The following is a 24,956-nucleotide window of genomic DNA, read 5'->3' as shown; positions in this document are numbered from 1 at the left end:
CTGGCCTGGGTCATTCTCTGTTATAGCTTTCACTGAGTGGCCCGCCTATGTTTTCAGAAGAAATGTCTCCTACACTGGTTTGCTCCCATCAGCTGTCTGTATGCTTTCTGGTGCCAGAAGGTCTCCAGCAAACATCCAAAGGGCAGCGGGGAGGAGGTCACATTTTATCTGTTTCTTCAGATCCTGGAAGGATACCTAGCATGGACAATTCCATTCAGATATGAAATTTGTGGGAATGGCCTCTTTGAAAAAGAAATGCAGGAAATGAGGGCTCTTTGTGGCACTCCTACTCTGTGGTTGAAATAATTGTAGGAACTCTTGCCCACCGCCTTCCTAACCAGGAGCAAGGGCTCCCAAATGAGTGAGGTGATTCTGTATATCAAGCCATATTAGTGCTGATCAACTGTATTATTTACTTAAAATCCTCTTGCAGACAATGTACTGATTCAAACTCGATCCCATAGCTGCTGCAAACAATGTTGTTGTTACACAGCTCCTTATCCCATGACAGCTGGCAGAAATGAGCAACTGAAAATGCACCTGCACTTCTGTGTATCCATCATGGCTCCTCATGGCTACTTGAACAGGCATCTACCAGACAGTATCAGTACCAGTGCTTCAGGCCGAGCAAAAGAAACAAGTGAACATGAGGCAGATTCCGCCCAGCATGTGCTGAGGTTATGCCCATGCTCATTTTTGCTGTGTGACTGGGGAGGTCTTGGTGTCTGTGCTGTGTTAGGTAACCCATGAGAGAAATCTGTGAGGAGGTACCACATTTTGAGGTTGCCTCATGCTATTCAGGGTTTGGCAGGCCCATTGTTTATACATTAATAACAAATTGATGATTTTGGGAAACTCCACCCATGAGTGATCCAGAAAACTTCCTGCTATGCCCAACAAGACTTCAGCCAAGCGAACTAATTGTAGCCTACAAAATATTTTTTCAGAGGAAAAGGATGGGAGAGAAGAGAGGGTGAAAACACAGGAAGAGATAAGCAAAGAACTGATGGGCTACAGTAGGACAGACAATATAGGCTGGATAAAGGATTAGTGCTGAAGGAGGCAGAGACTGTGGGTACAATTGGGAAGACTGTTTGGCCTAATTATCAGAGGCTGTACTTAAGCAGAACAGAGTTCATGTTTGTCCTCTATCTACCTCTCTGCCTGCATTCAGCTTCTGCTGGCATTGCCTCTTCCACTTCAAGCCTCTTCTCTTTGGAGGTTTCAGGGTCTGTCAGGGCTTATAACATCACCAAGAAAATTACACTGGGGCACACACCTTTCTTTTGCCATTCTTTCTTTAGCTTCTGGCCTTGCTGTGACAGCAATAGTCTGATCCTGTGGGCTGCGTTAGCCTCTTGGACAACCCACTTTCAGATGTAATGGGTTTTGGGAAAATGTCATCATAACTGAGAGGAAAAAATGAGATACTCTAATGCTTAAAGAGAATATTAAAGTGATGCATGCGGCTGGATTCTGTTGTTTGGTAACACCAAGATCAAGTCAGAGTTTAAATTACCAGATCTTGATATTGGCCAAATGCTTCTTCTCAGCCAGATTCTTTTCAAAGCCAAGTTAACCCAGTACACAGACACAATTAACATACTGATGCAACTGATGGGCCAAAGGGAAAAAAACCCGCATAGGGGGTTGCTTGAGGTTGAGAATCTGGAGTACAAAGGCAGATAAAGTCGACTGCCTACAGCATAAGCCCTGAGGTGAAAGAGAAGTTATCTGTCTTCCCCAGCTTGCTTCACCTACTGAGCCCCCAGGATCCTGGGCAGATGGCTGCACAAGGTCCTGCCCTCAGATAACCCCACATTAAAGAAGAAAAATTAAATAACCAGCACCCCCAGGTGAATCAGACTGAAGTACAGAGAAGTATCTCTGGCTCCAAGGGCAGATGGAGCCGATAAAGCAGGGAGCAGCAGTCAAAGCACAAGCAGCTGCCCACCGAGGCGGCTATGTAGAGTACATCTCTGTGCCTAAGGTCCAAATAAACTACTGCATATCCACAATTCCAGCAGCCACAAATACCTAGAAGACACTAAAGGGGTTGATGCAGCCTCTGTACCAGAAACTGGCCTGGGAGAAGTGGGTGAAGGAGCCAGTGCTGAAGGGCACGGCTAGTACAGAGAAACTGCAGTGCAATTAGGTGTTTTAGAAAGTAGAAAGGAGCAGACAGTATTGGCACCAGGAGGGCTGCTGAAAACACCCAGAATGAAGCTTTATGTGGTATGAAAAGTATTTCACTTGCAGGGCAGTTTAACCTGAGCAGCTTCTCTGGGAGGGAGGAAAGGCTGATCTGGGTCTCCCATCTCACAAACCAAGGGACTGGGCTGTGTGACGTCCTTATTATCAAAATAGCCAAATCTGAACAATCAGAAGTAGCCAATGTGTGTTTCTCCCAAGACCTTTTCCCTGTAATTAAGGAAAAAAAAAAAAAAATCAAAAAAAAAAGTCAGGAAGAATCCCAGGTTCAGTCCAGAGCCGTCCCGGAGCCATGGAGCCTGGAGAGCTGCCAGGCAGGCTGGCAGGAAATCAGGCAGGCTTGTGATGGAAACCTGCCTGTGTTTCATCGGAAGTTCATCCAAACAGAGACGCTTCTGCGAAACATTTTGCTCATGACAAATCGGCATTCTCTGACAAAAACCTGTGCTGTTGGAAATCTCCCAGCCAGTGCTTCTTATGGCATAACCATCCCTTAATAATAATAATAATAATAATAATAAAAGAAACTGGGTGTGTCACAGCTAACGTTAATGGGCTACATCACACACTGCTTCCTAAGTGACATCTTGAAAAGGAGACCTCAAGCATTCAGTCTGGTTCTTTACGATGGAGTGCTGAAGGCTCAGCTTTGTTACCCTGCAGTGTACACAGATGTAAAAGTAATGGTGAGATGCTGGATGGGGACAGGGCAATTTTATTGTACCCATCATTTTTGTTTTCATTCCGAATAGCATTTTGCAGATATTACAGACTGTTGTTCCTCCCTTTTCCTTCCAAATCCATTAGACAGAAAAATAGAGATAATTTCCTCCCAGTACTCAGATTATGTAACAAGGGCATAACTCTCTCGTTTGAAATTACTAACTTGAGCGTTTAGAGAAAGAAAAATGTGGAAAACACAGAGACACAGCTTGGGATAGCTGAAGAGAGCTTCTTTCTTTGTAAGAAGGATATTTCCTTTTTTATGGTTTTGAATGATACTGGAAACATCTCTAATTCTACCATCCCTTCCACAGAGTACCCAAAAGGCTGTAGGATGTGGCCTGCATACAAACTGGGGACTAGTCCTGAGTACTCTTCATTTACCTGACTGCCAGAGCCAGAAGTGGGAGGCTTTAATTCAGGTATCTGTGAAATAGCAAAGTGCCCATTTAAACTAGCTAGAAACTCAAGTTACAATAACTATATTTGTTTTCCATGTACCTTTAAAGGGAAACAACCAACAGCTGCTGTTCAGATTTTCTTTCTTTGCCCTCCAGTCATGGGAATACAGTGCACAAAATTAAGACATTTTTCAGAATGTAACTTCAGTCACGTGAGAAGTCCCACTGGTTTCAGCCAGCGACTTCCTATTGAGTCAGCAAAGTACTTATGCCTGCGTGTGATTTTAAGATGACTAATCTCCCTGGCTGCGTCTGCACTGCTGGGTAGGTGCATTGGGCAGGATGTCCTGCGGCCCCAGCCCCCGGCATACGCCCTGGCGGCATCCTGGCTCTGTGCTGGGATAAGGTTGGCATGAACACAGGCTCCCCTATGCTGTGCTTTCATTTGGAAAGGAGTCCCAGGAGCCAGAAAGAAGTGCCATGTACTCTGTGAGAGTCCGCAGCCGGGGCGATTGAGGGGACAACTGGAGGGGCATCAACTCTGCTGCACGGCCAAAAGCTCAGCTTCATGCTTCATGCTGAAGCTCTTTGGTAACTTGGAGTGGTACTGTATCAGCCCTGGCTCGAGTGAGGCTGTCACAACTGCTCTAATGAACCTCTCACAGTCTTTCAATAATGCAGCTATTTATAGGCTAAGTCTATACTGAATAGATTGCAGAAGCTGCACAAAAGCTGACAGTGTTTCAGCAATGAAGCTGTAGAGAAACATCAGTGCAGACCGAAACCACTCAGCACAGTTACATACAATCAAATATTATAATCTACTACACTTTGCCTGATTACACTCACTGCTTAACTGAAAAGTTAATGGCATTTTATTACATTTATGAAATTTTCTGAGAAGGGAAAGCTGGTTTTATGGAATAGAAAAGTTTTCAGGTCTTATAGATTAAGAGCTAAGCCTTGCTTTTCCTCACAAAATTGAGTTTTAGGTGTAGCATCACTTAATTTTAACAGAATACCCCCAGTAATCAGTGCACAACTTGGACATAGTCAGAAACCATCACCAACCATATCATCTTTCTCTTTCAAATTGCTCTTTTTAGCAAACATTCTGGGTCTTGTGCTCCCAGCACATATCACAGGGTGAAAATATTAATAAAAAGAATGATTTAAAAATGTTCAGCAAGTGCTCTCATGAGGAAGAACTGTTGCTGGGAGCATCCTGTCCTTTTCGTCACCCAAATGCAACACATCTTAGATGTTTCTTTATGAGATGTGCAAGATGAAAGTAGCATGAAGCAGCACAATCCATTGCACTTGGCTCACCTACATCTTCCTTAGAGGAAATCAGAGAAAGGATTTTGCTGCTTTGTCCTTCCCAGACTACTGTCTCTATGACACATGTTCATAAAGTCCCTGTAAACAGCAAACTGCTGCAAGCATGCTTTGCTCACGAATCTTATAAAATTCATTCTGAATCTTATGAGAGAACTGATGTTCAATACAGGTGTTGGAATAAGCACTGTAAGCCTTTGACATCAACCACTGTGGCCAGGCAAGGCTCCAGTGAGCAAGCAGCCTCCAGCACAGACTTACAGTTCTTGCTACTTTCACTTTGTCCTAAGGTTTTATCTCTGTAAAAGGAGCAGGGATTTCCTCTGGGGATTAGGAGGAGGAAAAAAATCTTGAGACAGACGTACTATTTCATTACAATACAAAGCACAAAAGGATGAAAAAGATGATAGCTAATGGCTGATTTTTCTTCTTCTCTTCTGACAATTGCTTCCTCTTTGGCGGCTTTGAAGAGCAGTTGGGTCCCTCTGTGCCAGGTCTGTAAGGACACAAGGCATAAAGGAACTTTAACTGCTACTCTGAGTTGCAGAATCCTCTATTCAGGTGGCATTGAGACCCTCAGAATTCCTTCTCATCCTGCCTCTGCAAGTGCACAGAGCCCTCTGAAGCTCAGGTCCCTGCTATACACGTGGGAAAATCATGTAACCCCAGTCGCCAGCCAACTCAGTACCCCCATTAATGTCAGAACTCCCAGAGGGTTCCTGAACTAGATGTTCCTACACTGGTGTAGACAACTGCTGCTTCCCAGACAGCTGAATTATACACTCAGCCCTTTTCATGTGAGAGAGAGGGACTTTCGAAAGATGAGGTTAGGTTAGACATAGGGATCCAAACTGAAATCTCCCACTGGTATGCTCCAGTGGACTCATAAGTAGCCTAGAAACTCTCAAAAGATCTTTAGAATCAAACTATTAAACTATCAAACAGCTCTTCTGACCCTGATACACCAAGATGTGGGTTTGGTTTTTTTTTTCACTTTTTTATTAGTTTTTACTTCTGATGACAGGGAAAATTAAGAGATGCAAGGTGAAGACCTGAATTTGATTGCGTAGCTTTGCGGCAGGAAACACGTTAGTGAAAATAAGCAATTTTCCTGCTCTGGGTTGCATTTACAAATACACTGGTGGTACCTTGTCTAGAACTGCTGACTCTCTCCCAAAAGAAATATTTTGGGATGACACATTTTGTCTTGTATAAGGTACTAGTAAAATTCTTCAATACCAACAAATACTCAACGTATTTTCTTATTATGAAAATGTTAAGTACAGCCCTGAGTTATAAATATGTTCTGTAACAGGTAATAAATGCAGTTTATTGGTCACTGACTGGGTTAGAAACTATATTTTTTCTTTTGGGTGTAAAATTTTCGGTGAAATTGGTGAAGAGTGTACTCAGCACATCCTGTTAGCTGAGTCAACTGAAATTGCACCTGTTCTTGGATGCAAGTCATAACAAATGCAACCCATATACATTGTAAAGAAAAGGACTTGTATGCACTTTTTCCAATTAACATCTCTGCCTTTTGGCAAGTCATTAACCTATTTTCTCACAAAGAAACGGCTTCAATTGTATTATGCATCCGAAGCATGCAAAAGTCCCTGAGGGGGCACTCTGACAAGAACATACTGTTCCTGGATCTAACGTGAACATACATATTCATTAATTGTTTGGGGCAAGGAGCACAGAGTTTATGATTTTTACAAGTCTTACAAGGTAAACAGGTTATATAAAGCTACATCCCTGGAAAAACATTCACATCCCAGCTACTGTCACTCAGTGAAGACTCAAGCGTGGTTTTGTGCTGTGATATGGCAGTGAAAATAATTCAGCAACACTGTAATATGACTTTAAGGAAGAAGAAAAAAACAAAACACCCTGCTTATCCTAAAAATAGTACAGCAGATTTATTCATTTAAATAAACACAAGTAAAGGTGGGAAGTTGTATTTCTTAAATCCCTCATGCCACACCCATCTGTTCAGGCCATGAGGAGAACCTTTGGGGCTACAATTTCTCCAGCCAGATTAGTTGAATCAAAATTTTAAAGTACAGTTTAAGTTTCTTGCCACAAAGATAATGAAGCAATAAATTATAATCTTACATATGTAAAAGCAGGAAATAATCCCTCAGAGACAAGGGAGATGTTCAGATGCATTCCTCCCCAGGAACTAGTTTTCCAAACCCATAATTTTATAAAGAATGTATCAGCAGTAGTAAAAAGTAATAGAGAATGTGGAGAACGTAGTGGTGTGTTAAAAAAATAAAAATAATAAAATGAATGAAACAACTCCCCAGAAATAGAAAAAATCTCAGAATACAGTTTGAGTTGTCAGGTTGGTCCATAAAGCACAATGGGTTATTGGCATAAACTGATGTCTCAGTCAGCTTTTGCCATGGTATTTGAAAATCTCAGAGTTCTGATCAAAAGAAAAGAAGTGAAATGCCTTACAGTTCAACACTGCAAGGTGTAGCCATTCAGTGTCTGCCCCCATGGTGATAATTAGGAATCTCTAAGCGTGCTCCTAAAGCAAGTGCATATTGACATCCAAAATGAAAAACTGAGAAAAATACCCTTATTACCTCAATATCATGCTTTAGGTAATGGCCAAGATAAAAATGCCATTAAAATTCCACAAAACTTTAATGGGAATTACAAATAAAATTCAAGGCACAGTAGTAACTGGCATAATTTCTTTCCTTTGGAAGAGCATTTCTGGTTTGAAATACTTGCAGGAGAATGTACAACAAGTGGCTGAAGTACTGCATAACACTTTGACACCTCCAAAATCTGTAGTTGGGCTCCTCCAGAAACGATATGCCAGTGATGCCAGCAGGAGAGGTTATTCCAGATGCCACCTTCTCTCCCCACCCAAACCCCAGGAGGATCTACTGCACATCATTCAGACATTGGTGTTACTACTTTTAATAAGTAATTGAGCCAGCTTTGCAGTAGCTGGCCTGGGCACTGAAAGCACTCTTTCTTTATCAGCGTGGCCTATTTACATTTACTATCAGAGGGATAACGGCTTGAGGAAAGCTGCACTGCATCAATTACCTGGTTCAGCTTGTTTAGAACACATATGGGTTTTCAATACCTCACTGCAGCCCGCAATACAGATACACTTTTCATAGTCATTTAAAGACCTGTACAGTTACGTTTCCACATGCTGCAGAAGCACAACTAAGGCTAACAGTGGTTATTTTCCTCCAGCTCTATAACATAATTCAAATCAGTCAAGTCACCAGTTATCTGCCAGAGCACAAAGCCTAGAGTAAATGCTTCTGAGTTTAACCAGTCTCTTCAGGAGCTTTTAAAGGAAGCTTATATGATTATATTATAGTGATTATATGAATCAAGAGAATTAGATAACTAGCCCACATCATTGTTCCTTTAAAAGAAATATAATGTAAGCTGGTTGTGGTTTAGGAGAGCCAAAAATTTAAGTTTTAGAATTGGAAAAATAATTGGCTTTAAGACAAAAATTTAGCTAAAAGACATTTAGCTTGAGGAAAATGCCTCCGTCTTGATCTGAAACAACCATTTTTACACACACCCCAAGAGTCATGCATGTGGAATTTCAATATAAAGAAATCACCTGATAGAATGAGAAGAACATATCTTGATTTGGAAATGTTATGTTAGTTCACCAGATTTGCAAACAGCAGAGGAATAAACTGGATTAAGTAGTAAATGCTCCAGATAATAGGTGCTGAAAAGGAAGGATTAGTGGTAGGAGCTAAGGCAGAAAGGAAAATTTCAGCAGAGATTTTACTAAAAAAAAACAACCCAGAAGGAAATTTCCAAATCTTGTTGATAAATAATCCTGAAAAGCTTAAGAATGACAACAACAAAAAACCTCTGTACAGGTTTAAAGCATATATATATATATATATATATATATATATATATATATATATGTGTTCACTCGGAGAAAGCAAGAAACAAGGAAGATTTCAAAAGGTACATGGTTTTATGCCATCTAATAGAGCCAAGAAAAGGCAAAGACCAGAATTTGCAAATACATAAAGCAAAGTACATCTGACCTAAAAGACAGTATTTACATAACTATGCCTTATATACCATTATAAACAATTGCATAATCAAAGGTCAGGCTGTTTACACTGGATTATATAGAAATAAAAATCTGTGGCTAGAAGGTTGCATCTAAACAGTTGCATCTAAAATTTTTGTAAGAGGAGACTTCTTCACTGTGACAAATAGGTCTACTTCAGACTGAGCTGCAACTATGTAGTACTCACTCGTAAAACCCAGAATTTACCAAGGGAGATGATGTCTGGCTACCTGAAGGTGATTACTGTGACAGAAAATGAAAAGCTATAAAAGAAAAATGGATTGCTCATTACTTTGGCTCGAACCACTGTAGTATTTGCACAGTTTGCTTCTGGACTTAAGCTGAACTCTATTGATGTTAATGAGGTTCAGCCTGGGAAATGGGCTTTATCTATATACGGTCAGTTGCAGAATTGGATTAAAGTGCTCCCCCCATTTCAAGTGTCCTATTTTTCAACATACTAAATGTGAAGTTGCAGCAATGGATGACTACCTAGTTTCGATTGTGGATTTTTGTGGTTTTCTGCAGTTGTCATTTAAATAATAATAGGTAGACATAAAGAAGCATAGATGTTTTCTATTAAAAAAGAAGACCTACAATTGTCTTTCTAAAAATTGCATTTTTATTAAAAATAAAACCAAAATCATCATACATTGGAAAGTCTTTCCTGATTAATGATTTGAGCACCTGTTAAAGTCCTTTAGAGATGAGAGTCTTTTGTATTTATGATATAGATTTTGCATCATTTTGTGTTTGGTTCAAATACATTATTCAGAAGTATGAAGCTGTTTTTTATTTTTGTAAATATGAAACATGAATTTTGATGGGGTGAGATAAGTGGAGGTGTTTGACTCCATCAGTCTTGCAGCTGAATTCACAAATGCAGTTATAGTTTCAAAGTTTGATTTCATTTTCATAGTTGTAACTCAAAGTTTTTACACCACATCTTGCAATCGTCACTAAAACATTTAGAAGATAGAGAGTAACTGTCACTACCTTTTGGTAAAATATTTGAGAGTATGTAAGGGACAAAGTAAACCTCTGGCATTCTTGGAATTAGGGCTAATTAGGTCTTATTTAATTTAGGTGCTTGAGTAACGCTGCCTTAGCACAAGGAGCATTATTTTGACAATCCTTACCTGAGCTAAAAAAACAGCATAGTGCACTTCCATAATAATTGCTATTCATCTAAAAATACGTAGTTTGTTGCTTAGTTGTACACAAAGATCCTATTAAGTTGAAATAAGAGTCTTGCAATGCTCAATGGGAATGATTTTGGAAAACACAAGTTTTGGCTAGGCTGCACTTTATTAAATATACAAACAGACTATCTGCTTGCAACCAATGTTTAAAATGTGCTGTGCTTTTTTTTTGTCAGTTATTACATTAACTTGTTAGAAAAGGAGGATTTATATATTTTTTCTTATAGCAAAATCCAGCAAAGTAACAGTTGTTATTTCCTTGTGAATATATGAAACATATTAATCAGTACAGCTCGTTTTCATCTTTCATGCTTCCTGTCTTTCTTCAAGTAACATTTTTTGCTGATTTTCTAAACATTCTTTCAATTTATCTTCGGTCAAAGTCAGACGTTGTTCCAGGATTGAAACAGTCTGCATGAAGAGGGCAAGAATTTCAATGGGTTTGGTATTACTCACACATTATTACAAGCGTGCAACACAGTAACGTAAGAAGAATCATTCTAACTCAACAGGAAAAAATATCCTAAAATGGCTTTTCCTTAGCTACTCCACTTTTACAACTCTGTTTAAAAATAATGGGTTTGTATCTCTGGAGATTGTGTAAAGGTTTAAAATTGTGCTCACAAAATATTTTCTCGGAGAGCGTGCAATATATCTGTGCTTATATAAATTACTCTGAAATACTAAGTGAAAGTTGCATCCATATTTCAACAGAAAAACAGCCATCAGGGTTGACCCCAAATGATATCTTCCAAAAACCTAAAAGAAACTTCTAATGTAGCCCCCAAAACAGGAAGTAAGGAAAAAAAAAATATACTATTAAAAGGCATTCTCCAAGAGATTGCCCTCATCAGAAAAGGTTTCTAGACACAGGCTGGCAGTTTCTTTTTAATCCAATTTACAACACAAATGATTTTCAACTGACGACTTGAGTTTGTACTTCCCAAAACTTATTTCTTACTCTGTATTTCTTATTCTGTATTGCAAAACAACACAGTTCTGCAATAGTCACTCCCTTTTCATTTGGTTTAATGTTAATATATGACAGACCACAGAGTATTATCTTAAAACACAGATTGGCTAAATCTGGACTACTAAAAAAGAAGTATTGAGCATTTGCAAACAAGTGACTCAGAGTCATTGCTGGAGACCAGTATTTGGGCAGTTTCATTGACACTAGGAATTATTCCACTGCTTAGATTCCTATCCAACACCTTGAACACTAAGTTTGAAAAAGTATTTCATGGTACATTACAAATTTGTTTTGTTCATGCCCTGCTAACACATGACTGTTCAAGCTGGAATCTGCTAAAGAACTGGCTTCTGACAAATCAATGTTAGATCTCACGACTAAAAAACAGTGAGTCTTTTCTTCCTGAGCTAGAAATACAATAATAATATTTATGATTATGTAGCAGGAAGCTCTTACTGTAGCAAACACAATGTGATCAATATTTGCTGAAAGGAAAAAAACAGAACAGTCACCTGACTACACAACTATTCAAAATAACCCCATAGCCTTTAATATTCTGGTTTAGGAACATGGTTCATGGGATTTTTTGCCTATTGACAGCATTACCATTTCCCACTGCAAGTGTTATCTGTTATTGCATACTTACTAGAGTTAAAACATCCAGCTGCTCCACAATGTGCTCCAAAGTGTTACCCAGGGAGGGGGAGATGCCTGTTTGCTTGCCCACATTAGGCACAGCTGATTCACTCTCATTCTCTGACTTCCTTTTTGAACTTGTTGCCAAGACTGAATCAGAGGGATTCTGCGCATCTTCACTGATGACATAATCCTTGAATACAGAAACACCATTTGAAGATTTAGTTTCCTTTGTCTTCATTTAATTGGAATCATACAACAAGATAGGAAAGTCTGGCTTTTAGTTAAAAAAAAAAGAAAAAAATAATCTATTTACACATAGATGCACACACACAAGGGTTTTCAGATTTGCGTCTTGTACCAGATCTAATTCTTAGCACTTCATTTGGACCTAAGAGAGAATTTCAGCTGTGGTGGACGAGGCAACAAGAGAAATCTCAGCAGTCTTTAGGTACATGTTTCACAGCAAAGTGGTTGAGGAACTACATGCTGTACTACTAGAGTTTGAATTAAAGCTACTGGTGACTGGCGTTTTCTTCAAAAAGGTAACTTTAGTTCACAAAGGAATCCATTCACAGCAGTCATATGGATGAAAAATCCATATATGACTAGATCACGAGGGTTCCATCCAGCTTCATAATATGAAACCTTTGTTTAGTATGAATTAACTTCCTCATTCAGCATAAAAGAATTAAGTAGTTTTTAGTTGTTTACTCAGTGACATTACTTTTTGAGAAACTGATTCCTTCATAAAAAGTGAGGAGAAAACAACAGAAAAGACCCACACAATGCAAAGTTAAGAGGGAAATAACTTTGATGTATAAACTTTGCTCATGGGTAAGTGAGAGAGCACAATCTTCCCAATCACTTCGGGTTCTGTTTGTGCCTTGAAGTTCTTACTGGACCTTTTGAGTCACGAAAGGTTAAATAATCACTAATTCATTAGAAGGTCCTTTATAACAACTTTGCCTGACTTAATGACTTTTTCAGATATATCTGAAAACTTCTTATACCTTTAGATAATTTTATACTAAAATGAACTGAGGTAGTCAAGTTTTATTATCTCTAATTATAATTCCAATATCCACATTTATGAAACTTATAAATGGTTACAATTTAACTGCTTCTCTGAAACTTAATGACAAGTGATGAGAATATCCATTAAGCTATGCAAAGGGGAAGTTTCAGTCTTATCTGACATATTTAAAATACACAATTTTTATGATGTACCTGGAATATATTTTTGTTGTAAAGCTGAACAGATTTTAAAAAGTCTTAAAATCATTGTTGGCCATTAAAAAAAATAAATCTCCTAAGTCTATAAAATAACCTTGCAGAATGTAAAGTGCTAGGCAGAATTAGTGACAAACCTTTACAAGATTACCTAGGCACGTTGACGAGCTTCTGTCAGGAAAGATTTATGTGTAGTTGACCCTGCCTTTGAATCAGGTGGGATCATAGAATAGTGGGTGAAATACTACTACTACAATAATGTAATGATTTTAAATATAAGTAATTCTAAATTATATCGATATTATCAGGAACTCGTAGTCCTGGATTATTCACAATACTATCCCTGTGTCTTCAGTGCCATTCTGCACAGTCCTGACCAATTAACAAGCTCTGTTCTCTGAACTCACTGTTGCTGATTCTCCAAAATATTTTCTTCCCTAAGTGCTGGGGTTGTGGTATCTATGTCAATGAGAGACAACTAAGTAAGAGACAAGTGGTGTCCACCATCTGTCTTGAAAGGGCTTCCCATTTCAAAAGCAAAGCACAAGAGCAAACCACAAATGCCACAAACACAGAGGCAGTAGAAGACCATGGGTTTAGGGATGAGAATAGCTGACAGAAGAGATTGTGGTGGGGTAAGAGGATTTTGTATCTTAGGAAGAGGAGGGCAAAGAAGAAAGACTCACCAACCTCTCTAGGTTAAACGCACCATTGTGCATTTCTTCAAAGACAGGAGTCAGCCTCCAAGCAAGAACCCATGGTGTGCAGAGTATGGGACTGATAGGGATAGGGGAAGGTACCCATGCATATACTTCTATACTATACTAAACTTATAACACTACAAAACCACATGAAATCCTTCCCAAGATATGTCACTTTCATTAATTTCACTATGATGAAAGAAACAGCTAAATGAACTAGAAGAAACCTCCAGTTCCCTTTCAGCACTCTTTTCTGTGCTTGCTGACCGATTTATGCAAACGAACTAAGCATGTCAAGTAATAAAGGGCTGACGCAACCACTGCTGAAATCCATCAGTGATTTGTACTCATACTGGGTTGTGTCAAAAAATAAAAGTGTGCTAGACATCAAACTACAGATTTCAAACATTAAACAACTGAGGCTGCTCTACATAATATCCCAAAGGTTACAACATTTGCATTGGACTACAGGGAACTGGCCTTCTCAGTCTAAAGCTATCTAAATTCATGGCTCACAGTGTGATGCTTTGTCAGTCAGGCTGTTGCCTTTTAAAGGTGTGAAACTGTGGTAGAAAAGGTACTGTCTCCAGCAATCTGTTGGGAGTTTTGCTACTGGTCAACAGAAAGCAGCTTTAGTTCAGTGGGTATGATGCTCAGTCAGGAGCAGGTAAGCCCTGTTCCCATAAAGAGGTGTTTTATTTTATACATAAGGGGATAAAATCAGTAAAAACTCAATAGGAGAAAGGATTTGAACCAGAACTTCCCCACTCCTAACTAGATGGTTTAATTACATCTTTCTTTCCAGTACCATGAATTTCAATTTCTTCTCAATATGAAAAATCTTGTGATGTCAACTTGAAATTATTCCTAAGAATTGTACATTGTGAAGGGCTCACTTGTTATGTTAGCACAAGATGAAATAGAATACAAATGGTTTGATATTGGGACAAGGTAGGCAGAAAAGGAAATACCCATTTAATTTTACATTGCTTTAGCTCCTTGCTTTAAAGTGTTAGAAGTCTGCAAAGGAAAGTGTTCCAAGTATCTCAGAATATTCTGTCTCACAATGCATCCTAGGTACTTTTAGATGAGCATGAAGTATATAGGATTACTGCATCTTAAGACCGTCTGTATCTCCCCTTTGCAGATTTCATTATATGAGATACCATTAGTTCAATCCTAGAAGAGCTCAGATTCACTGTGTTATTTCTGATTTACCAAGTTATAACTGAGGTCCTTGTGAAATAGGATTAATGGAAGCTTTTGGGCACACTTAGTAAATCACAAGATGGATATAGTCTCAAATGCTGATTAACACAGAAAAGATTAAGCTCAATTTGGCATTCAAATGTTAAAGAGTCTTGCAACACATTAAAGAATTCCTGCCTTATACCCAATCATACTATGAAGAACATCCTTGTATTTAATTACGACAGAAGAGTCCATTAGAATAGACTTCTTAATGAGATTTCTATAGAAAGATGGTGAGATTATAAAACCTTGCTTCTGTCTGCAGATCTTGACTGCTTGCCCAGAAGCTTCCAAACCTCAACCAGCATTAGCTAAACCTGACAGTGAGGTAGCAGCCTCACTGATTAAGCTGTGACAAACTTCAGGAAAATTGGAGGCAGGGTAGATGGGACACGTTGCAGGGAAGACAGGTAGGAGTTATATATTCTGCATGGCAGCAGTAAACCTGCCCATTTATCACCTACTTTATGAAACACAGGCAGCTGATGAGGGAAGTGTCAATGAAAAGCCAGTTGGTGCAGGAACAACTTGTAAAGCTTATGTAATTATTCTTTGTAGACACTTGTATGTGATCTCTGAAAATGTTGGCACTCTGCTGATTTTAATCAATCCTAATGAAGAGATAGGGGTCTCAGAAGTAAGTAAGGTCCTCACAGCTTCAGGAAACCATTTGCCAGTTTCCCACCTGAGGTTAACGCTGCTCTGGAAGTTCACACCCCTTTGCTCTGAAGGGGAATAAGGACGCGAGTTCCAGAAGTCCAAGAAAGATCCAGGCTGGAGCCCACGTTTTCCTAGACACCATTATCAATAAGTTCAGTGGAAACAGACATAATGTAGTTTGTCTAATATCAGAAAAGATACTTGTACTAATGTTTTGAGAAATACATTAATTTTCTTGCCCTTTGAATGACACAAGTAACTAAATAACACAGCCAAAACGAATGTAACTGTAAACTTCAACTGATACTGATTTTGCTTAAAGGCATTCTGCTTGGCGTTTTCAGTGTCCCAAGGATAATCTATTAATTCTCAAGTACTTAAATAATGAACAATAGATTTAACATTCAATGGCACTCAAATTAAAAAGTTGCTGTCTGTGATCTAAAGTATTGGGATTTAAAAAAAATTAATCGAGCAAGAGAGGAAAACAATCTCTGGTTATTAGACATTGACAGGTTCTTCTAAAAACAATTCTACTCCGAGGCTGGTATTTCTCGGTTCCTTTTTAAACAAGCCTGCTGTACTTCACAGTGAAAATAAAGTTGAGATTTCAGTTTAAGCTCCAACAAAGTGATTACAAATTGTGCTATTAAAGCCAACCTAAACAGATTCTTCCAGCTCAAGGAGGAAAGCTGTCAACTCAGGTAAACAGAGCAAACACTAAGTTACTAAAAATCTCACCTAACATTTTTTTCTTACAGTAAAATTGATCCAAAACTCAATATATCAGACAAATAGGCTGTGAAAAATGCTTTGTAGCTCAGTAAACTGCCACCAACATTGCCAAGTCAGAGTACTGGAAAAGTCATCTTGTAATTTAGTGGGTTAAGCAGGAAACTGAAATTCTTCTGTTGTATACTCAAAGACTTACAGGGACAACGTGACACGAAAGTGATAATATAAATAAGGCAAACGCCTTGATGTTTGTCAAATCTGAAAGGATCAAATACAGATAAGCAAATAACTTTCAAAATCAGAGAGAAATGAAATGAGACTGTTTCAAATTTTGAAATCTAAGTTGTGCCAAAATGGTTGTTACTTTATCTTCTGGAAGTTTCTAGAGATTTTTAAATGTTGTCAGACATCAAGTATGTTGCTATATCATTGAGGTGCCTGCTTTCCCTAGTACCTAAATTTACAGTCTTCCCCAGATCAGTGAAGAGTCCAGACCTGCTGAAGCCTATTGCAACGCTCAAATGCCAAATCCTTGTTATAAAGGAGTGACACCAGTGTCACTAGATTTCCTTTACTTTTGGATACCCATCAGTTCATGTCCACCACTTTCATTCAGCATAACCTTTTACAAGAAAGTTCTTCTTAAGGAAACTCACTCTACCCCACAGCCTATTTTACACAGCATTTCAAGAACTAGATGTTCCCTTTCCTTCAAATTGGCCCCTTTTCTAAAGTATTTTAAATACTACCAATTCATAAGCAACAATTCTATGTTGCCAGCAGTGTAGTAAATATGCCTTATAATAAAAAAAACCCCAAAACTGCTCTTCTGAGAGACTTCAGAGCTATAGCTTGAGAAAATAAATTTGAAAAAGGCAATCAATTTTAAATTGTTACTTCTGAGCAAAGCTAAGAAGAAAATTAAAATATGTACAGTATTTCCATTCACAGCCCGTTGGTAATAAAATGGACTCACATTCGGGCAACTTCACGCAAGTTACAAATAAGGAGGAGAAGGAACAGATTTAATTAATCAATAGGAAGTTATTACCATGACATTACCAGCGGATGTTCAGTAGAAAATTAAATTTAGCTTATAAATGATGTCACAAACAGCAAGCCATAATTGTTCATCTTTGTTTTCTGTCAAGCAAAATAGCCAAAACTCTGGGGGTGGTACTTTATCAATTTGTGAAAAATCCTTACACATAATCTTATCACCCCTGCCTATTCCCAAATGTTTTTCCATGAAGCATTCACAGATCAGATAGAAACAAACACTGTACCCTAGTATCCCTTCACTTTGTGATGTTTAAGAGTAGAATCTGAGTAAAATGCATCCATTTATAAAGATGCCTGAGCAGTTTTATTTATAGAGAAAAAGAATCTCCTGTTCATATTCAAAAGATATGAAAAAAAATACAAGTCTCTGTCACTCAACTGAAAATCATTTGTCTTTAGTCTTCTAAGGGCTTTGAATTCAGAAAATTTAGACAACGACTTCCAAATGAGTATCTTAATGATCTTATAATTAAGATGGGCTTATATGAAAAAGTGATATTGGTAAGCTTCCTAATGAATCACAAAAATTGGCATGGTCTGCTTTTTAAAAATAATCCTTTAAATTTTGAACACATGGTACATTTGCCTACTAATACTAAACATTTCTGATACTGTGATTAAAACAACTACAAACAATTAGTCATAAGTAGGGCATTAGGCTCAAACAGACCAAAGAGCAGAGGCATAACAGAGTACTCTCCCACCCTTCCAGACCTTGAGTTCCTGTGGGTTTTGGCTATATGAAATCATGGGAAGTTTCTCGGGAGAAGTAACAGTACTATCATTATCACTGCTTTTTCCTCCATCTTGTGAACCTACCCTGAAACAAAAATGGTTCACTGTGGATCAGCTAAATTGAATCGTTTGGGAGATTTTTTTCCCCTTTGTTTTTTTTTTTTCCTAGGCCATAATTATTCACAGATCATTTCTACTGCTTTGAAACGTGTTTTGTTTTTTTTTTTCTAGTCAGTAAGTGATCCACATGAAACAGAACTCTCTGATCTGTTAGGCTAACACTGAGTATGTTAAATCACAATCTGTTTTATCGGTTTCTACTGAAGAAAACTTCCCTGTAGTTTCAGCTGATGACAGCATTCTTCATTTCCTCTCCTCTCGCACACACATGAATCAGCACAGCAAAAACCTGCCATGTGCCAGGCTCTGAAACCTTCTGCTCCTTGCTCTCTGACATGGTAGTTGTGGTACAATTTATTTGCAAAGTTTAATTAAAGCTTTGCATTCAAGCAGTAAAATAGTTAAACTATGCAGTGCATCTAAAACAAAGCTCTACCAAGCATTTCTAGCTTGAGCAAACCTCTTTCAGAGCAACTCCTAACACAGATTTTCATACTTAATTCAGTCTTTCATGGCTCCTTAAGCACCTCAGTCTTCTCTAGCTTTTAAAAGAATGTCCAAGCTAAAACCAAAAATTGAAAGTACTTAATGTAACTGCACCTCATCTAATCTGACAAGGAAATACTTGCTCTCCTCCTCTGTGGCACTGGCATCATCGCTGAAGGCAGCACATACTTCAGTTTAGATCCTGACCATGAGTAGTGGTATCAGGATACAAACTCATAGCCAACAAACCAAGCTAAACTATCAGACTGCATTCCTCAGCAAAACAGGCATTTTCAGCTAAATACAGTAGCTCTACAGCTTGTAAGTTAAGAGAAAAAACACAGAGCCCTCAAATGTTCTAATTAAACCACTACCCTCAGAGAAAACGAAGGACTTCCCCCACAAAACAAGCAATATTGCTGAAATGTTAACAAATAAAAAAAAATAAATGTCATGAACATGCAACACAAACTGGATAGAAATCATTAGAGGTTCAATTTCAACAGGTGAGAATTTCCCTGCCAGGAAGTCAATTCTAAATATAACAGTTCAGATAAGCCATATTCAAAACTTTCATAAATTATAGAAATACTTGCTCCACAGGCATTAAAAATAACTATATGTACACTATGGAGTAAAGGTAAAGGAAGGTGATAAATGATTTTCAGTGCAGCTTCAGCAAGAAACTTTGAAAAGCTGAAGACAGGTAACATGAGAACAGGAACATTCCCACTATTCACAATTGCAAAATAAATAAAGTAGCCAATTTTAATTTAGATAAATTACTTTAAATTGCATGTGTGCACATCCAGGGGAACATTTTATATAAAATCAAGACTAAAGTTTCAAGTGAGAACTTCTTTTTACCTATATAGAGTCCGAATACAAATTTTATTACATACTGTGCTTGATTTTCTTATCCATACTAGGGCAGGGAAAAGCTGAAGGAGGGCTAGAAGAATACTTGTAGCATTAACTGGAAACATAATGAATTAGATACTAGAAGTGAAATAATGACAGCAAATGAATAACCCTATATGGACAAGGCCTCTTTTCTAATACTATAAATAAAATGTTCTGCTATTTTCGATACCACAAGTGATAATGAATAGAAAGAGAAGTAAAAATTCCAAGGACTTTCCTAGCATGTGGGCAAACTCCCTATCCTCCAAGTAGTAGATTGTGGAGGTTTAGAGAGGGCATCAAAAACATGGAGAGCAGGAGGCAGAGTTACCTCATAGTGTGAGTGAGAGCAGAGCATCCTCACCAGGAACACATCTACTCACACAAATGCCAGCTGTTCTGGATTGGTTGCTCTTGACTTCTTTCTGTTCTCTTTCCCCTCCTTAAGAAACTGAGTGAAAGTCTCTTCTTTAGACCAACAGCTAGCTGAGCAAGTCTAACTGAACTTCACAAAGAAACAATAGCTGGTAACAGTATGATTTATCATGCAGAGTCTTAAATTATATATAAAGGTTAGCACCTCATCTATCTTCTTCAAAGAGCTGACAAAGTCACCTAGTATATTCATTGGTATTGTTGAAAATGAATTTACAATGAAAAGAGATCATTCAACAAACCCAAAGGAATTTCTCATTCTTGAAGGCATGCTTGCGCCTAGGGAAAAAAATCATATACTTTACAATATGTGGTTGAGTTCTTTTAGACAAGCATCTCTTCTACTTAACCTGTTGGGGCAAAGCTGATCTTGACCAAGTTACACTGTATGCAATGACAAGAGGTAAAGGAACACACTTTGTCTTAAACCCCACATCTCAATAAGAATGAACAAAAAACTACTGAACACAAAATCCTGAAAAGACAGACTCTGCCAGGACAAAGAAAAGGATTGAAGAATGTGAGTAACCACCTCCTAAACCCTGCAGAAAGCCAGCAAGAGCTGTGGTCTCTGTGCTCCAGTCTCCACAGCCCAGGGGCCTGATGCTTCCCAAGAGTGGGAGACTGCTACACAGAACTGGTGTAGTCTCTACACCGCAAAGCCTCCCTTCGTGCACATACACATACTACGTTAGCAGAGCCCCCTGGTGTAAAGCAGCACAGAAGATCTGTTTGCCAGCCCATACGTAAGTATATACTCATACATTATCTACAAACAACCTTCTTTAAAAGTTATAATCAAACCCAAGAGAAGCTTGTTTCTGTTGGCACAGCCGCACCTGTACCGATGGGTTTTGTCAGGGTAACAGTGTCAGTGCTATGGTTTGAATTATTTTTTTGGGTACTTCACACCAACATAACTCATGCCAATAAAACTTTATTGCATAGACAAACCTAGCTTGCCTCCCATTACACAAGGATTTCACAGTGACATCGCCATTCACAGGGACCTGGACAGGCCTGAGAGGTGAGCAAGTGCAAATCCCATGAATTTCAACAAGGCCAAGTGCAAGGTCCTGCACCTGGGTCAGGGCAGTTCCAAGCACAAATACAGACTGGGGGGGCGAATGGATTGAGAACAGCCCTATGGAGAAGGTCTTGGGGGTGTTGGTCAATAAGAAACTGAACATGAGCCGGCTTCAGCTTGTGCTTGCAGCCCAGAAACCAACCATATCCTGTGCTGCACCAAAAGGAGCGTGACCAGCAGGTCGAAGGAGGTGATCCTGCCCCTCTACTCTTGTGAGACCTCACCTGGAATACTTCAGCTCGGGGGCTCCCAACATATGAAGGATGTGGATCTGTTGGAGCAAGCCTGTAGGAGTATCAGAGGGTTGTAGCACCTCTCCTACAAGGACAGGCTGAGGGAGTTGGACTTGCTCATCCTGGAGAAAAGAAAGCTCAGGGGAGACTGTCTTCCAATACCTTAAGGGATGTACAAGAAATTTGGAGAGTGACTTTTTATAAGGGCCTGTAGTGACAGGACAAGGCGGAATAATTTCAAACTGAAGGTAGGTTTAGATTAGACATTAGGAAAAAGTTCTTCATTATGAGGATGGTGAGGCACTGGCACAGGTTGCCCAGAGAAGCTGTGGCTGCCCCATCCTTGGCAGTGCTCAAGGCCAGGTTGGACGGGGCTTGGAGCAACCTGATCAAGTAGAGAGTACCACTGCCTGTGTCAAGAGGCTGGAACTAGATGATCTTTAAAGTCTTTTCCAACCCAAACCATTCTGATTCTATGAAATCTTCGCTTTTTAGCTGAGATCTAGCAGCTTTGACTTCCCTTCAGAGCAGAGGTAACAACACGAGGGTAAATCGCTTGACTGGGTGGCTATTGACAATGCGATTGAGGTTTTACTCATGCTTCTATGGAGCAAACAATCTCATGCAAATTATTTACAAGAAAATATTATGCAGTAAAAAGCATCAGAAACAAAGTTAGCAATCCAGCTCTACTGAGTCTAAAGTTGTATGCAACAGGGCCAGCACAACTACTTGAAGACTTTGCTTGAGAGCCAGATGCTACTATTAGGGAGGAGAAAAAAAAAAACCAAACACAACATAGCCAGGAAAAAAGTATTTTATTATGTAATACAGGAATACTGTTCCTCAGCATTTGACCAGTGTTTTTGTTAATAAAATGTTACATCTATAGCGGATGATGAACAAAGGTTTGAACAACAGTGTCACAGAAAATCCCATAAGGAGAAAATGAAGCTTCAAAATTTTACTTGAAAAATCAAATATATGTGCTTTTGTTAGGTTTCATGTAATACCTGGAAAAAGCAGCAAAAGCCTACACTGAGCTATTTCAATGCTCACCATTAGTACAAGCTGTCCAATTTGTCCAGGTGAACACAATACTGAGTGCTGCTGAGCTTAGTTCAGAGGTGGGATTTTCAAAAATTGCTTTAGCAGCACTAGCATAACTTTGTACTTCAGTTGAGTTTTATGATTTACTGTGATAGAAATCACAGTAGGGAACTGCAGAAACTTGAGAAATTTGAGAATCACATACAAATATCCAAGAACTGTTAACTTTGGAGTGGCCTGGCATAGTCTCGAAAAATCATTTATTTTAATTAGTGTTCTATTACAAACTTCTGTCAAAATACACACATTATTCAGCACCAATTAAAATGCTAAATGTGTTGGCACATAAGATTGGTAGGTAGAAAGGTTCTGCTTGGCTGTATTAAAAAAAAAAAAAGGAATTCACAATGTTAAAAATTACAGTTAAAGCATTGAGGTTGCCAATAATAGCTTTACTTTGAAATGCTTCATAATTTTTTCCCACTGTTGAGCTGTGACAGTTGGAACTTTGAGAAAACCAAAATAAACACCTTACTGATTTAAGAACATGTTCTGCAGTTCTGTCAGTTCATTAAAATCAGAATTCAATTAAAGAAAAGAATAAAATATCTCTCTGTATTAAGCCAGGACAGTTACACCCTTTCTATAACATTTCTGCTTGTAGAAAAAAAGTCCCTTATTTGTACTGATATTATGACCTTTTAAAACTTCTGAAAGGAACATTATTTTGAGAATTTATTATCACCAGCAGCAGCCTAGTGACAGCGAGAATGTGTGGAGCTGTGTGCCCATGCAGGGTACAAGAGGATGTACCATTTTCCATACTCTGCTAAAAACACAGCATCAGTAGTAGTCCCATGTCACCTATGTCCCTGCATCTTCAGGAAAACAATTTCTAATAATAACAGGCAATAACATTAACAAAAATCTTTTCTAGACACCAATAAAGTTAAGCACATTAACACTTGCATATAAGATACTCCTGCTAAGAACTGGAGCTCAGATTCTGAAATGTGCTCGAGTTCCCTTGTGCTCATGTCCACATGGTACTTTCTTTGAAAGTAAAGCACATTTCACTAAATTACCTTAATGAAAACTGCATTAACTACTATCCACTGTGGTACAGGTAAGAAATATGAATGCAACTATGCTAAAAGATGTAAACCAGAATATCATACTGTATGTCTCCTTTATAAGTTTCATTTTATTAAGGCTGATTCTGTGCTTGCAACTGCAGAGAAGAGCTAAATAACAAGCAATCAATTATACAATATCAGTTATGACAGGTAGTGGTCTACTCAAGAAGTGAACGCCACACACTGGGATATGGAGGAAGGCATACCCCTACTGTGTGCTACACTCCACACTTGATGTTAAAATGACAATAGAAATGAAAGCAGTTGGCACTATAATCCCAGATCAACAGCTGGCATTCCAGTCCTAAATACCAAATTCTTGTTGGGGATTTAAAGCCTTCACAGATAAAATACACTGCTGCTTTTTACAGCTGTAAAAGGCAAAATAATACAAATGGCCATAAATTAGAAGTGGTGAAACACTGCTGATCAGGATAATTGAAGACCTCAGCAAAAACCCTATAGCCATTAGAATAAGAAGCAGTAAAGTGGACATTTTACCCCATATTCCTAAGGAAACAATGCTGAGGCAATTTCTGTCTGCTCGTCCCCACACTTCACTTTTACGTTTTGAACTTGTTGCAGATTTAAGGGGGCCTGATGGAGAAAAAGACATTCTAGATGGAGCTGATTTCATACAAGTTTCCTGAGAACAGATTGCTAGCTCAAGGAGAGAAATTAGTAAGTACTCCTACTGGGAAAAGGGCTCTGACATCAGTTTACACATTACTGGAGACAAGAGGATGCATATGAGAGAAACAACTTAGAATTACCTCAAAGCAAGGGAAAAGCTTCAAATAAAACTTTACAACCAGCTATGAAACATGGATCTGTAGGAAGCAAGGATACGTAATTCCTGTCACTCGAGCATTATTTGTACTATACAAGTATCATGAACAAAAGTCCTAGCAATGGCATGCTTATTAGCTAGAGGTGTTAAAAAGTGATACAGATTTTTTTTAAGTTGTTAATGAAGTATTTTTATCTTCCATTTTATCTTCCATTTTGGAAGATAAAAATGCAAATGTATTTCTGGCAAAATACCTTCTATTCCAACCATAGTAAAAAAGACTATTAAACAATTTACACTGCATATAAATATTTTTTAAATCCCAGCTTACATAGTTTGAACTCAATAGTTCTGAAATAACAAGTAAGCTAATGATGTTGATTTTTAATATATCCTGGAATAATGGAGAAATACCAGGGGGAGTGGGGAAGCTGACATTCCATCAGTAGTTAGGAAGGATAAACAGGGTAACTGTGTGGTCATAGGTCACAGTCAGCTTGAGAATTGTGTCAGAGAAAAACACTGAAAAGTTGATTTAGGACATATATAGCAAAGATTTAAGGCCTAATGTCAAGCAAATCAATACAGCTGAGAAAAGAAATTGTCAAAGCAAAGACCTCCCTAGTATTTAGTCAAACTGTTCCTAACAGAAGTATTTTCTTTTTTTTAATCCATAATACGTATGCTACAATTTTTATTAACATATTTTAGGTTGCAATGCAGTAGAAAGTCAATTATCTAGCTAGCGTTTCTTCATGTTTCTCT

At 38.4% G+C, this 24,956-nt stretch overlaps 1 protein-coding gene across 4 annotated transcripts in view; it reads right to left on the bottom strand.

Moving 5' to 3' along the window:
* The window catches only part of POC1B (POC1 centriolar protein B), a 63,653-nt gene that overhangs the window by 5,786 nt on the left and 32,911 nt on the right, over positions 1-24,956 (bottom strand). The window contains exons 11-12 of one of the 4 annotated variants that reach the window (XM_061454651.1): positions 11,585-11,767; positions 9,363-10,376 (exon numbers count right to left, since the gene is read on the bottom strand). In XM_061454651.1, coding sequence (XP_061310635.1) covers positions 10,272-10,376; positions 11,585-11,767 — 288 coding nt within the window. In that variant the 3' untranslated portion in view covers positions 9,363-10,271. Of the gene's footprint in view, positions 1-9,362; positions 10,377-11,584; positions 11,768-19,459; positions 19,534-21,716; positions 22,229-24,956 lie in introns of those variants that run through there. The other 3 variants (XR_009743600.1, XM_061454653.1, XM_061454654.1) reach the window with 3 other exon arrangements.

This window comes from Pezoporus flaviventris, unplaced genomic scaffold (assembly GCF_033815535.1).
Source record: "Pezoporus flaviventris isolate CSIRO_AGI_PZ_B2104156 unplaced genomic scaffold, CSIRO_AGI_Pfla_v1 ptg000016l, whole genome shotgun sequence".
Lineage (NCBI taxonomy): Eukaryota > Metazoa > Chordata > Aves > Psittaciformes > Psittacidae > Pezoporus > Pezoporus flaviventris.
The sequence above is the reverse complement of the archived record's forward strand: the minus strand, read 5'-3'. Positions and strand labels throughout refer to the sequence as shown.